The 13,016-nt window shown below is 54.3% G+C and overlaps 1 protein-coding gene across 1 annotated transcript; it reads right to left on the bottom strand.

The window, feature by feature from the left end:
- Positions 1 to 8,700: 8,700 nt before the first annotated feature.
- BARX1 (BARX homeobox 1) lies at positions 8,701 to 12,706 on the bottom strand (the record flags this gene model as incomplete). The annotated part of the gene is made up of 4 exons (XM_083869632.1): positions 8,701 to 10,087; positions 10,452 to 10,536; positions 10,645 to 10,927; positions 12,502 to 12,706. The coding sequence occupies 4 exons, from the start codon at positions 12,704 to 12,706 to the stop codon at positions 9,923 to 9,925; spliced, it is 738 nt and encodes a 245-aa protein (XP_083725758.1). The 3' UTR covers positions 8,701 to 9,922.
- Positions 12,707 to 13,016: the final 310 nt, after the last annotated feature.

The following is a 13,016-nucleotide window of genomic DNA, read 5'->3' as shown; positions in this document are numbered from 1 at the left end:
ACAAGGAAGTCACTGGTGCTCTTCAGTCAGAAATGAAACCTATCACGTTTTAGACCAAAGAGTGGAGTGAACCTCAGCACAGCCCAGTGGGCACCACCTGCAGGCAGGGAAACACCGAGGGAGTGATGGCAGAGCTCCATAAAACGAAGATTTACAAGGGGAAAAAGGAGAAGAGGCTGTTATCCTTGTGGCAACACTTGGGCTAAGTGCAACAAGTGGAATTAACAGGTGGTAATTAGCAAAGCAAACAATGGGAAGTAGTTCTTGGCGAATTGCACAGGCATAGAACTTGTTCCCAGACAATCTGGCACCTGACAGGGACAACGTGGCTGCAAATGACAAACGAGCACAAGAATTGCCTGCTAGAGCCTGGTACACATGTCTAGCTGTGCCTGGGGAAATCCTCCAGCTACCGGTGATGGAAAATACGGGATTGAAAAGAGGGAAATGCAACCCAGGCTGTAAAATGTCCGGAGTTATCTCATTATTCATCCTCTGGCTGTTGAAGTGGTTCCTCATCACAGGTCAAATCTTGAGGGTTGCTCTGGAACAGAAACAAGAGAGATCCAAATATAATTAACAAATTTGTGCCAGGCCCAGCTCAAGAACTTGGGCAGTGCAGGGAAAAACCCTTTTGGTTAGAAAAGAACAAGATGAAACCTGTATTCTCTAGAGCAACCTTTATCTCGAACCCTCCTGTCTCTCTCTAAAACCACCTCATAGAAGGAATAATTCCTGGGAGGAGAAGTTGCATCTCCCAGGTACAGCAGCTCTATTTAAAAAAAATCTCTGACCCTAGAAATTGTGTTTGGCCTTGGAGATTTCACCTGCACTGAATGCACCAACAGAATGTGTCCTGGGGAGAATTTGTGGACACGAAGGACACACTGACCGTGAATACCAACAGCAAAAATACCATCAGGAAAAACACACCTGGAAATTGTGAGATCTGTAAACGTAAGGTCAAAGAAGAGGATTTTTGTAGAGTGCATCTATCCAAGCCTAAGAAAACATGGTGGGGTTTTTAATGTTAATAGGGCAGAACCCCCAAATGCAGACCACAATCTTTGACCCAGTTTTGGGTGCTGCCACTTCTGGGCTCCCTGGTTATAAAGGCAGCCAAATACAACTCTTCCAAATTCGTGCAGGGATAACATCTTCTCTGGAGTTTATCTCATCTAGGAGAAGACACTGAGAGGGACTGTAGAGAATAAAAAAAATAGATACAAAGAAATACCATTTCTTGCTGTTTTTTTTCCACATCCAACAGATCATGTCTCAATATGGTCATAGAAAGGTCTGTCAGGATGTCAGCTGTTTCTATAAATCCCTTCATAAATGAAACAAGGATGGCAACAGCATTGGGGAACAGGCAAGAGATCACCACAGAAATCTGTGCAAATGTTGCCATCCAGATATATCCTGGTGCAGCAAGAGGAGCAAAGCTAATGGGAAATTCAGTGTATGGAGGCAGCTGCCAGCTGCCTTGCCAGCCTCTGGAAAACAGTGTCCAGCATTCCTGGCAAGCTTTCCAAACCTCAGCAAGCTCCATCTCTTTGGAACCGAGCACTCCTTCCTGGGCCTGGTCACACTGAGCCCATCTGCATGCTGAAAACACAAACTTGGGCTAGAATGATTTCTGACAAATGATTTCTGATAAACGGTTTCTGATAAATGGTTTCTGACAAATGATTTCTGACAAATGATTTCTGATAAATGGCTTCTGAAAACCATTGCCATTTTCTTACCTTGCCCCCAGCGAAGAAGCTCTCTGGGGCCTCAGGAAGAGCTCTGGGCTTGCAGGACTCCTCCCTGAGCCCTGAGCCCTGAGCAGCAGGCTCCTCCTGCAGCCCGTGCACGCTGCTCCTGGGCACCAATGGGGTTAAATCCACAGGGCTCTCTCTGCCCCAGGAGCCAGTGAAAGCTGCAGAGCTCTGTTGTGTGCATTTGTCCAAAGCTTCTGATGCTCTCTGTGCTTTCTTGAAGGGCTTTGGTTCAGGAGTCTTTTCAAACTGAGCTGTATTTTCCCCTTTGAATGAGTAAGAGTTTCATCCAGTGGGCTCAGCTGCAATTTGCACACAGGAAATTGTAAAGCACTGGTACCTACAGACCTGTCCCCCTTGCAGCGTCACACCACCACGGCCTGGTCAGAAATCTGCAAATATTCGCCGAAATTCAGAAGCAAATTCAGCCATGCTTACAGCTGCCTCACAGGCGCCTTCTGCAAATATTTGAACACTTGTACTTTGCTGGTACAACTACTGGTGAATAAGGAATTTTCATTTCAAATAACCACTGAGCTCAGCATGCTCTGTTCTGTTTTACACCATGGTCTGCACACCAACACTTGCCTAGTGAGACATGCCAGGAAACAAGCAGCACTCTGTGACTTCTAAAATTAACAGTATGAAATCTGAATATGAAATATTTACACGCTCATTAACGTGGAAAGTTCACAGCGCACCACAGAATTCAAAAAAACCCCAACCCTCTGGGACCCTTTAAACCTTACCTGTGGCAGCATGAAGCCTCAAAGAGCTGGAATGAGAGGAGGCTCTGAGCATCTGTAAGGACTGGCACAGACACCCAGCATTCTGCACAGTCTGAACAGGCCCTGGGAGAATTCCTGTGTAATAAAAGGGAATATTCATTTCCATATTCAGCTCTCACTTTCACAAAAAGAATTCCTTTCCTTAAACGTGTCTTAAAGGCTATTTTGACTCAGGCAAGTTGTTATTCACTTCCGTATTTCAGCAAATTATTCAATTAAGAGAGAATATAATTTGAAAATATTTGGGATTGATATTCCTTGTGTTCAATCTTTAGTAACTACCTTAGAAAGTGTTTCCAGCAGCAAGAGCAGTGTGGGATCTCTCTAAGACCTTGTCAAGCAGCAGAGGAGGAAAAGCCTGTTAGCTCAAAATGAACAAGCAGCTTCTCCCTCAGAGAGCTCACTGTGGTGAAAAAAGGAGCATTTTGGCAGCACCTTCCTTGCCAAAGTCAGAATTGTGCTTTGATGACATCTCCTGCCATATGTAGATTTTTACCCAGAACTCTTCTCTGACAAAATTGTCTTTCTTCACAAAGTAAAAGCTTCAGAGCTGGAGAAGAGAATTCATAATAAATTCATCTAACCCAGGTGAAATGGCTGTAATTTCTGTAAACTGCCCAGTGTTGTGTCTGAGGCTCTCCTCTCCCAGTTATTGCAATCCTGTGTCTCCAGCCTGACATCAGAGCTCCCAGCACACGCAGTTTTCCCCTGCGCATCTGCCTGTCCTGCTCTGGGCCCTGCTTACCCTTCGTTGCTGGCTCCTGGCAGGATGTGCTGAGCCCGGGGATCCTGCACAGGCGTCTCCCAGCTGAACAGTCATGGAACATCAGACTGGGAACGATTGCCATAAATTCACGGGGTTTGCCTCATTTTCACTGCAGGCACTCCTGAGTGACCGTGGAGTGTGAATGAGCAGGGCCATGGTGCTGCAGGCTCACCTGAACTCGAGCTGTAACCCAAGGGTTTCCTCCTCCAGTCGTGTTCTTCCGTTAAATAATAATATTTAAATAATTTATATTTAAATGAACCCCCCTGACTACAGTGTCTTTTCAGAGAGCCAGTGTGCTCTGCCCAGTGCTCTCTGAGGGGAAAACCATTTCAAGAAAGTGGAGTCTTTTCATTCCAGCCAATACTCAAACTCAGGCACAAAGCTGTTCCTTACTCATTTGCCTTGTGTTCCATTTCAATTTCAGGAAGTTCTCACATTCCCATCCTAAAACGAAACAAGTTCTGAAACCATCACGAGCTGGATTTGTGGTTTGTTAATATAGGTGCAGCATAAATGATGGATTTGGGGATCCTGCAGAGGAAGGCCCCATGTTGTACATAATCATGTTTTAATGGATTCTGTTTGTAAACATGTGAGTCCACACACGATAGGACTTTTCCATGCATACTGAGCTGTGTGGGTAAAGGGATTTGTTTTTAAAGTCTGCCATGAAAACTGCTGCCTGCTGACCCAGTGGTCACCAGGAGCCTCAATAAAGGTAACCAGCTCTGTCCCCAAACTTTCCTGCTGGCCCTTTTCCTACAGATCTCATGGCCAAGCTCAGCCAAGCAGACACAACAGCACGGAGAGCTGTGTTAGCCTGGATAATGCAAACTCACCCTGAGCTTTATTTACACATTGCTGGGCCAAATTCAGGGAATCAGGAGTTGAGCATTTAGATTCTATCTGCCCTACAACTCAGCTGGAATAACCAAATTCAACGTGTGTGTAATGACCTCAACCCAACATTAGGCTTAAGACAAACATCTAATAACAGGACATCACATGTTAGTTAATGAACTTTAGAGAGTTTGCCTGGACTCTGTAGGTCATGTCAACCCCTGCACTCAGTTCCTTCTAGACCAAAATGGTGAGGAAAAGTCCCAGGTGGACGTTAACTTTTTCTCCCCAAATCCAAGAAGGCCTGGCCTGTTACCCCTGCCCTTAGAGGGGCAACACGTTATGACATGGGTGTGGACTATCACAGAGGACAGCAGGCAGCAGCAGGTCAAACACAGAAGGTCTTTTATTATCTGACTCCAAAGGCTTATATACATTTTGTACAGAGGGCCAAGATTGGCCCAAGGAGGTGACAACCTCCTGACTCCATTGGTCAATATGACCATCAGTCAAGTTCTCTTTTAGAGAACAAGAATGCAAAACATACTGATAAATTCTAAGAATGCAATATCGTTTACATGCAGCAGCATGAGGAGCTGCTGCAAAGACTCAAACACTCGAAAGCAAGAAAGTCAGGGGTGACACTGGCCCAGCCCAGCCTCACCTCAGCACTCCCATGTGGTGCTGGGTGATGTCTTTTATCAGTACATGCGGAGCGCAGGGTCCAGCATCCCCCTCCCTCCTCTCCATTCCCCACAAAATCTCTCTCTACCCCCTCCCTTACAAGCCCCAAAACCCCTTGATGTTCCTCCATCCACCACCAGCCTCACACCCGTTCTTGCATCCTCCCACATCCTGCTCAGTGTTCCCCACAACCTCTCCAGCCCCCAAATCTCCCTTCCCAGCCTTCCATCCTCCCTCATCCCCCCTGCAGCCTCTTCACTCCCAGCCCCACATCCCCCCACACCCCTGCATCCTGCATCCCTCCATATCCCTCCTCCACCCCCCTGCCTCCTCCCACAGCCCCCTGCCCCCCTACCCCTCCCTCATCCCCACCTCCCCCCGCACACCTCACAGCCCCCCATATCTCATCTCCTCCCTATTTCCTCTGGGATCCTTCCACACCCCCCTCCATTCCCCATCAAACCCTCCCCATCCTACTGAACTCCCCCATCCACATCCCCACTCTACCCCCTCTCCACTTCCCACCCTCTGGAGGGGAGAAAGCAGAATCAACTCTCTTCTTTGTTTTTTTTTTTTTTTTTTTTTTTTTTTTTTTTTTTTTTTTTTTTTTTTTTTTGTGAAAAGTGCCCACAAATCATTGCTGTAGGATCAGTTTTTTCTTCCAGAAAGGCAGAGCAGAACTCCCCTTGCTGGCAGGTGTGGAGCAGAGAGGAGCAGCCCCTCACTGCCCCTCACTGCCCCTCACTGCCCCTCATAGCCCCACACAGCCCCCCACTGCCCCTCACAGCCCCACACAGCCCCACACAGCCCCCCACTGCCCCTCACAGCCCCACACAGCCCCACACAGCCTCACACAGCCCCTCACTGCCCCTCATAGCCCCACACAGCCCCCCACTGCCCCTCACAGCCCCACACAGCCCCACACAGCCCCCCACTGCCCCTCACAGCCCCACACAGCCCCACACAGCCCCTCACAGCCCCTCACTGCCCCTCACTGCCCCTCACTGCCCCACACAGCCCCACACAGCCCCACACAGCCCCTCACTGCCCCTCACTGCCCCACACAGCCCCTCACAGCCCCTCACAGCCCCTCACTGCCCCTCACTGCCCCTCACTGCCCCACACAGCCCCACACAGCCCCACACAGCCCCTCACTGCCCCTCACTGCCCCACACAGCCCCTCACAGCCCCTCACAGCCCCTCACTGCCCCTCACTGCCCCTCACTGCCCCACACAGCCCCACACAGCCCCACACAGCCCCTCACAGCCCCTCACTGCCCCTCACTGCCCCACACAGCCCCACACAGCCCCACACAGCCCCTCACTGCCCCTCACTGCCCCTCACTGCCCCACACAGCCCCACACAGCCCCTGAGAGCCCCACACAGCCCCACACAGCCCCACACAGCCCCACACAGCCCCTCACAGCCCCTCACAGCCCCTCACTGCCCCTCACTGCCCCTCACTGCCCCACACAGCCCCACACAGCCCCTCACTGCCCCTCACTGCCCCACACAGCCCCTCACAGCCCCTCACTGCCCCACACAGCCCCACACAGCCCCACACAGCCCCTCACTGCCCCTCACTGCCCCACACAGCCCCACACAGCCCCACACAGCCCCACACAGCCCCACACAGCCCCTCACAGCCCCTCACTGCCCCTCACTGCCCCACACAGCCCCACACAGCCCGGATGTTTGAATTGGAAACTCACCCTAAATAGGTTTTTGTTAAGAAAACCATCGAAAGGTTTGCTGATTACCTGTGACCCGAGTGGCATTCCAGCATGGAAGGACCCACTTTTCCAGCCTTCAATCTACACCCTCGGACTTTGTTTGCAGAGCAAACACGTGCTGTTTTACCTCTGCAGGTGTAATTAAAATGCAGAATTCCCCGGCTGGGCCGCATTTCTGGCAGGGTGAATGTGCACGGCCATACGGCTGATTTACACACACACAGAGAATAACCATCAGGTGTATCGGCTACAAATGTCCTTTCCTGGCCCCAGAGTGACACGGCACTGGCAAAGCTCCCTCGGGCTGGGGGAGCGGCTTTCCCGGCAGCTTTGGGGTGCTGCAGGGCGAGATCACTGCCACAGGCGGGACAGCTCTGGGGAGGAGCTGCGGCACTGAGCAACCTCACCCCGCTGTTCCCCAGGGCTGGACATCTCCGAGGGCTGGGCTGGCCCAGCTCGGCTGCTCGTGGTGGGGTGTCTGTGGGGTTATGCCTTGTCTGACCCGCGATGGGTCATTTCCCGCAGGTATCGCCCGCGGCAGCCCCGGGCCGGCTCATCACAGCTCCGGAAAGGGTCAGTACAAAGGGAAACGATTGTGCTGCGTTGCTCAAAACTGTCCATCAGCACCAAACCTGTGTGCGGGTGAGGCTGGCTGGGATTTCCCTGAGTCACCATCGGCCGGCCAGGATTATCCGTGCTGGTCCAGGGGAGCCCCCGGCCCTGCTCTGGAATGCACTGGGATGTATCAGCCACATTCGGGAGGGCTGTCACCGATGGCCGGTGGCATTTACCCTCCTCGCTTTTCGGACAGAACGAGAGAATCTCGGAACGGTTTGGGGTTTGATTAGAGATCATCTCGCTCCACGCCTGCCGTGGGCAGGGACCCCCACCCGTCTGAGGGCACCTCAGGGGACCCCTCAGCGCCCGGCTGCGGCCACCCCGGCCGGCCCAGCGGGCACCAACCTGGAGGAGCTGGGAGAAACTGAATTCGGACTGAAAATACAGAAAATCGGTAAAAAAACACCTATATATATGTGTGTGGGTATATATATATATGTATACATATTACAAGAAAACACAAAGTAACCAGTAAAGAAATCCCATGAGTCAGGTCTATTTTGCTGTCATTCTATCAGGCTCCTGCCGTGCTGAGAGGACCCTGCATTTCGGCAGCACGGCCGAGGGCTGGGGCTGGGGCTCCCCGGCCTGGCTCAGGCTCTCCCGGGGCTGTACTCGGCTCCTCCGGGGCAGAAATCGGTCACCAAAGCCGTGAGCCAAGCGGGGGAGGTGCCGTGTGTGTGTCCAGCGGCAGCGCACCGGCACCGCTCCCTCCTTCCCGGCCGCGGCAGTGGCTGCTGTCCCCGGGCTGTCCCCGGCTCTGACCCGGCTCTGTCCCCGCTCTGTCCTCATCTGTCCCCGGCTCTGTCCCCGTCTGTCCCGGCTCTGTCCCCAGTCTGTCCCCAGTCTGTCCCCGGGCTGTCCCCGTCTGTCCCGGCTCTGTCCCCAGTCTGTCCCCGGGCTGTCCCCGGGCTGTCCCCGGGCTGTCCCCGCTCTGTCCTCGCTCTGTCCCAGTCTGTCCCCGGCTCTGTCCCGGCTCTGTCCCAGTCTGTCCCCGGTCTATCCCGGAGGGAGGCCCCGGGCACGGGCCCTGGTATCTGCCGGGGTGAGAGCAGGTTCTCCCGAGCCCCCGGGGAGGTTTCCCGGTCCCGGAACAGAGCGGTGCCGTGAGCCGGGCAGAGGGGCACGGCCACCCCCGGCTCGGCACAACCGCAGCTCAACCAGAGCATCCCAAACCCTCTCCCGGCTGTCTGCGAGGGGAAAATGCAAACAAACAAAAAAAAAATCCTTATTCTATTTCACGCTTCTTGCGCTGAAAAAAAAAAAAATCACGTTATGATCTGAGAAAATATAATCACTTCTCCGTCACGCACTCGGCTGTGGAAAGAAACTGTTAATATTCCCTGGCGAAGAGGCAGCGCCGAACGGAGCCCGGCTATCCCAGCCCTCGGGGTGACTCTGAGGACGGACACAGCTGATTTGGGGTAACGCGCCAGCCAATCTCCCTTTTAATTAAACCCGGGCGCTGTTCTCTCTCTGAAAGCACCGGACACAAGAGCCCGAGGTGACAAGGAGGTGACAAAGCCACACGCCCCGCGTGTCCTGCCCGCGCCGAGGGGTCCCGCAGACTCTGCCGGCCCTGCCGCCTCCCCTCTTCCCGCATCCGGCCTCCTCCTCGGCTCAATAAAACATTTCCAATCGGCTCTTTGGGTGAGTATCTAACTCATCTCAGCGCAGGAACACGAGGTTGTCCCTGTGCGCCCGGCACGGGCCGTGTCCTGCAGCGCTCCCGACGCTCCCCGGCCTCGCTCTCCGCCTCTCGTCCTTCCCTGCGCCGCTGCTTGAGATTCTTTTCCTCAGCAAAATAGCGGTAATTGCACGTCTCGGTGGATGCTCTGTAATTTAACATCCCAACGGAAAAAGTGGAGAAGAGACTCGGGAAAAACAAACGAAAAAATAAAATAAAGAAAAAAATTTAAATTAAAATAAAATAGAATTAAAAATAAAATAGAATTTAAAATAAAATAGATTTTAAAATAAAATAGAATTTTAAAAGAAAATAAAATTTAAAAAGAAATAAAAATTTTAAAAGAAATAAAATTCTAAAAATTTAAAATAAAATAAAATAAAACATTTTAAAAAAATTAAAAATCCTACCCGAACAACAAAGCTCCAGGATTTCGTGCTACATTGCAGCAGCTCGTGAAGAGCATTAAAAAAAAAATATCATTCAGGATGCGCAGTGCAGAAGTTAATGAACCTTTTATCAGCAGCTAACGTATCTTTAAAATCCGAAAACATCCGAATTTGACCAAGGAAGGACCGAGGGCCCGGTGTTTCCCCGGCAGCCGAACCGTCGCGGAAAACGATGGGAGAATATTCCCGGTACCGCTTTGCACTTTCTCTGCAGACCTGCCTGGAACTGAGGTTTGAATCTCTAACCTGCCTCCGTGGGGCAAAAAAAAAAAAAAAAAAAAAAAAAAAAAAAATCAACCCCGAAGCATTCCGTTACTCAGAGCAATAGTCCATAAAATATTTTATTGAAATAAAGTAAATATCTTCGCATTAATAAAACTGATCATAAAATGCAGTTTTGGAATAACTAGGGGCACCACAGGGTTTTAGACAGCGAGTAGATGTGGAAAGTGGGATCCAGTGTCCTCCTGGGCCGTGGGGCCGCCGTGGGGGGACGGGCGGGCGCTCCGAGGGTCCCCAATGTCCCCCGCCACTGTCCGGGCTGCCCTCCGTGTGTCCCCTCCGTGTGTCCCGGGGCCGGGCCGGGCCCCTCACTCCTCCTGGCTGACCTCGGCCGGCGAGCCCAGGCCCTGCGGCGGCTTCTCGGCGTCCCGGGCGCGCTCCTGCTCCGACAGCTGCTCGCTGCTGGGGATCGAGTTCTTCTTCGGGCGGCCCTTGGGCTTGGTGGGGGACTCCAGGCCGCCCCCCTGCAGCACCTGCGGGGCAGGGAGGGGGCGGAGGAAGGGGACAGCCCGGGAAAACCCAGCGGCCCCTCTCTGTGCCGGTGCCGTGCCCGCCGCCCGCGGCCCCGGGGACAGAGCGCTACAGCGGGACAGTTGGGGAGCACCGGGAGATGGTGGGCCAGGGGCACGGTGTTAAACACCAGGGACATATTATTATTACTATTATTATTATTATTATTATTATTATTATTACTATTATTATTGCCGTCATGGTCATTATTACTGTTACAATTATCCGCAATGTTATCCCTGAATATCCCGGGGCAGGGCTCGGTACCCAGGGAACGCGGGCACGGCGCGCCCAAGGGAGCTCTATTTATTAATAACGGGCACTTACTATTTTCTTCCACTTCATGCGCCGGTTCTGGTACCAGGTTTTCACCTGGAGCTGGCTGAGCCCCAGCGATTCGGCCAGGTCTATTCTGCGGGCGAGAGAGAGGGGGGAGGTCAGGCCGGCGGCTTTCCTCTGGCACGGCGGCTTTTTGATTTTCCCCGGCAGCGAGCCCCGTGCCCAGCTCGGCGTGGCCTACCTGTCGGGCGTGGAGAGGTATTTCTGCTTCTCGAAGCGCTTCTCCAGGCCCATGAGCTGCAGCTCGGTGAAGACGGTGCGGCTGCGGCGGCCCTTCTTGGCCTTGCCGGGCTCGGGCGGGCCCGGCTCCAGCTTCCCGCGGAGGTGCAGCTCCAGCGGGAGCGGCGGCGGCGCCGGGCCGCCCTGCAGCCCCGAGCCCGCGGCCAGCAGCGCCGAGCCCAGCCCCGAGCAGCCCAGCGGGGCCAGCGGGAACTTAAACACGGCCGGCTCGGCCTTCAGCACGGCTGTGGAGAGAGCGGCGTGAGCGGCGGGCGGAGCGGGGACCCCCGGAGCCCTCTGCTCCATCCCGAGCCCCGGCCCCGCCACCCCCCGGGGCAGGGACGCGCTCTGCCCTTCAACCGGCTCTCGCTAATCACAGAGTGACCAGTGAAAATAATTCCGATCGACCCCAAAGCGCTCCCCGCGGTGCCCCCGACGGCTGCCGGAGCCGCCTGAACCCGGCCAGCGGCGGGGCCGGGGTTCCCTTCACGGCAGTTCTCAGGATATCCTCGATACCCGATAATAATTCCTATCCCGCTCCGTGAGGCGCAGCCCATGAAGGGCCGTCCGGGGAGCGGAGATGTGCCATCCCCGGGGATGCCGCTGGGCCGCCCGCGTTCCCTTCCCTCGGCCCGGCCCGGCCCGGCCCCGCTCGGCTCCATCCCTTCCCTCGGCCCTTCCCGGGTCCCCGCTCCGCTCCCGGGGCTGGGGCTGCGCTCCTGCCGGGCCCGGCCTCCCCCCGGCGGGGAAGGGCTCCAGGGCATTCTCTGCGGGGTCTCTCCTGGGCCTGCCCGAAATCGCCTCTCTCCCTGCAGGGCCCGATCCCGCCCCCGCTCATCCCCGCGGAACTGAGCCTTTTATCCGATCCGCTATTCCGAGCGGTTCTGAATAGTTCATCTTGGAAATAATACTAATTTCTAGTTATTCTAACTCCTGTTCCGCTCCTGTGCTCAGGGGCTTGACGCTTTCCTCTTTTTCTCTTAAATGCAGAAAATGAAATCGGGATTCTCCTTTTCAGGTCGATGCATTAAGAGCTACGGCTCCGCAGATGAGGATGGCTTGGGAAGGGAAAGCTTTCGCCATCGCACATTTAAATATCGGCCTTTAAAATATATTAAATAATACCCTTCAAAATTCACTTAACCCTAGCGTTAAAAAACAAAAAACCAAACAAACAAACAACAAAAACCCAAACTGAAACAAAAAAAAAAAAAGAAAAAAAAAAAACAACCGCAAAAATCTCCTCCAAACAAGAACAATAAAACCTATAACAATTAAAACTAACCCCAAAGCTATTTGAATATGGCAATAAGTTGCATTTGTCCTGGATGGTATATCCGAGTGGACAGAGAATGCTGGCGTCCGTGAAAAAAACCCAAAAATCGTATGATATGAACAATAATCTTATGTCTTCCATCTTCTATATTATTCTTATTATATATAAAAATAGCATATATTTCTATTCTATCGATAATACCTCTGTATATTATGTATTTTTATGTTTGCCCATAAATCGGGTTTCCAGCTCAGTCTGCGGCCGCGGGGCCTCTCGCCGCCCCTCACAGGCCCGGCCGCTGGGCTCCGGCCCTTCTCACCCCATCCAAAATCACCGGGGAAAACCCCGAGCAAAACTACCGACACCGAGAACCTTCTTCCCCGCGATCCGGGGCCGCTCCCGTCGCTTTCAGGCCCCGAGCGGGGCTGGCCCGGCCGGCAGAGCCCGCGGAAAGCTTTGCAGGCACAATTCCCGAGTGTTTTCTCCGAGGAGCCCGGCTCCCGAAGGCACCGGAGAGCCCCGCCCGCCGCCCCCGGCACGTACCGAGGTGGTTGTGGTAGGGCCGGGCGGAGAGCAGCGCCTGCACCCCGAACTTGAGCAGCTCCCCGGCCGGCGCGGCGCCCTTGGCGTCCGGGGGCTCGGTCAGGATCTCCTCGATCATGAAGCTGCGGTAGCGGTGCGAGCGGTGGTCGGGGAAGGCTTCGGCCGGGAAGAAACGCGCGGCGCTCAGTTCCAGCGGGTGCTGCATCCTGGGCGCCCCCGGGGCGCGGGGGGACCCCCGACCGGCGGGGCAGGCCTAGCGCAGCCCCCCGGGCGGCCCCCGGGCAGCGGGGGCTGTGCCCATGGCCCCGCCGCCCTGCCTGGCCCTGCGCGGCGGCCCGGAGCCGTCCCGCCGCCTGGGAGCCGTCCCGCCGCCTGACAGGGGCGCGGCACCGGGCAGCGCTGTCTCCCCGCCCCGGGCCCGCCGCGCCTCTTATACACGGCCCGGCCCGCCGCCCCCTATACACGGCCCGGCCCGCCGCCCCTTATACACGGCCCGGCCCGCCGCCCCTTATACA

This window comes from Zosterops lateralis, assembly GCF_965231275.1.
Source record: "Zosterops lateralis genome assembly, chromosome: 11".
In the NCBI taxonomy this organism is placed as follows: Eukaryota; Metazoa; Chordata; class Aves; order Passeriformes; family Zosteropidae; genus Zosterops; species Zosterops lateralis.
This window is presented reverse-complemented; position numbering and strand designations above follow the sequence as displayed.